The sequence below is a fragment of the Diospyros lotus genome, chromosome 11 (assembly GCF_014633365.1).
Source record: "Diospyros lotus cultivar Yz01 chromosome 11, ASM1463336v1, whole genome shotgun sequence".
Lineage (NCBI taxonomy): Eukaryota > Viridiplantae > Streptophyta > Magnoliopsida > Ericales > Ebenaceae > Diospyros > Diospyros lotus.
Genome location: NC_068348.1, coordinates 853,409 through 855,577, shown reverse-complemented (window position 1 = coordinate 855,577; position 2,169 = coordinate 853,409). Strand labels below are relative to the sequence as shown.

The window sequence follows — 2,169 nt, the reverse complement described above, 5'->3', positions numbered from 1 at the left end:
TTGTAGAAACATCTTTGTGCCAAAAAAAAAAGAGGAACAAGGAAAAATGACACTTTAATTTAATTTAGCTATGATTAGAAAAGTCAGCATGCAATTCAGTACTATATTTCGTGCTAAAAGTTAGTAGACAAGTTAAGATTGAACCATAGTAGAGACGTTTTCGGATCAATCAATTACCGATCCACAGACAGAAATTAATAAAAAAGCGATTAGTGATTTAAACTTTAGTCTTCTTGAAATCTTAAAAGTTTAAGTTTCCTAGTGCTATGTTCCTTTGGTTCTAAGGTGCTTAACTATTTGCTGCATGTTTTCATGCTTTCTACACTTACTGATGTAAGGATTTCGTGGACTTGGCAGTTAGTTTTTTCCTCTTCCTCAACGGTCTATGGAGAACCGGAAAACGTTCCATTTGTTGAGGATTTCCCGTTAAATCCCACGAACCCTTATTCGCGATCCAAGGTATATGCTATTGTTATAATGCGCATGAATATTCTTTTTCTACTTACTGTTCAAAATCAGTTGAGCAATGGAAAATACCCTTGAGTTTAGGACAGCGAGAAGTTTTCCTCACATAGCTTTGGTTTTGCTCAAATAGTATTTCCTTGAAGAAATTGCTCGAGATATCCAGAAGGCAGATCCTGAATGGAAAATGATCTTGTTGAGGTACTTTAATCCTGTTGGGGCTCATGAGAGTGGCAAACTTGGTGACGATCCAAAGGGCCATTCAAACAATCTTATGCCCTACATAACGCAAGTAGCTCTTCGAAGATTGCCTGAACTTTATGTACTGGGTACTAATTATCCTACTCGTGATGGTAGTGCGGTACGTGGAATTCAATTTTTCTGACTCTTATATTAACATCAACAAAGGGGGTTATGTATAATTCTGGTTTTTGTTTCAGACCTTATGTCCCACATTTTTGCTTAATGACTTTCTTGAAGAGGACGGAATTAAGAAGTTATTTCTTCTTTTATTTACAGATCCGAGATTACATCCATGTTATGGATTTGGCAGATGCTCATATTTTTGCACTCCAGAAGCTTTCCTCCTGTGATTATACAGGTAATCACATTCATTTGTTCACAAAGTTGCATGTTCATTGCTTTAAAAGAAGAAAAAAAAATAGAAAATTACGTTTTCCTTTCTTAAGAATATTTGTGATGCTTAAGTCAATGTTTCTCTGTGTCGTACATGTTTTAGGCTGCACTGCATACAACTTGGGAACTGGTTCTGGTACATCTGTATTGGAACTGGTTGCTGCATTTGAGAAGGCATGCGGAGAGGTGATTGTCTCTCGGTCTTGCTTCCCTTACTCTTATCTGACATGCTCAAATCTGGATGTATAAAATAAATTACATAATTCATGCGTGTGAATTGTGTGCTAAACTTAGTTTTATCTTCCAGAAAATCCCTGTAAAACATTTTCCAAGAAGATTAGGAGATGCCATTGAACTCTATGCTTCTACTGAGAAAGCGGAGAAGGAACTTGGTTGGAAGTAAGTTCTTAAAGATATATCTCTTTTTATATAATACTGGCTACTATTCTTTTACATATGTTTTGCATGTACAATGTGTGGCATGTGAAACCCATCGGCCTTTGGACTGATTCTTGTGGTGCTAGCATCTCAGTTATGTTGGTTGGATCAAAATCCTGCAAGTTACTTATTTCAGACCTACTCACAAGTATCATAATCATATTTTTGTTTCGTTAATGTCACATGTTATGGGCTGTCCACTGAACTTAATTAGTGTCGTTAATTCTGATTCGTTTTGTATATTTACAATACCTTTATTGAGTGTTTTTACCACCGAGTTATTGATGCCTTTTGCAGGGCAATATATGGGATTGAAGAAATCTGCAGGGACCAATGGAAATGGGCAATCATGAATCCAATGGGATACTGGTCCAAGCCTCGAGAAGATGGATACAATATATTCTTAGAAGAATCGACGGGTTCTGGAAAATCACATTGAGGTCTACTTAATCAATTCATATAGTCTGCCACAATGAAAATTACAAATAAAGAATTGTGGAGGAACAGAATGGAAATTAAAAAATTGTAGAATTTTCGTTTCGCAAAGGCCATGACTTGCCCGGTTCTGTAACTCTTTTGGATGGCATGGCTCTACTTGAAAATAATGCTCCAATCAATTGGTTTTGGCTGTTG

At 36.5% G+C, this 2,169-nt stretch overlaps 1 protein-coding gene across 1 annotated transcript; it reads left to right on the top strand.

Annotated features, from left to right (window-relative positions):
• Window positions 1-366: 366 nt before the first annotated feature.
• LOC127812580 (UDP-glucose 4-epimerase-like) lies at window positions 367-2,169 on the top strand (the record flags this gene model as incomplete). Its single annotated transcript, XM_052353011.1, is given in 6 exon segments — window positions 367-459; window positions 596-823; window positions 982-1,063; window positions 1,202-1,284; window positions 1,406-1,497; window positions 1,834-2,169. Coding segments are annotated over 6 exon segments (720 nt in total), but the record flags the coding sequence as incomplete, so codon positions are not given.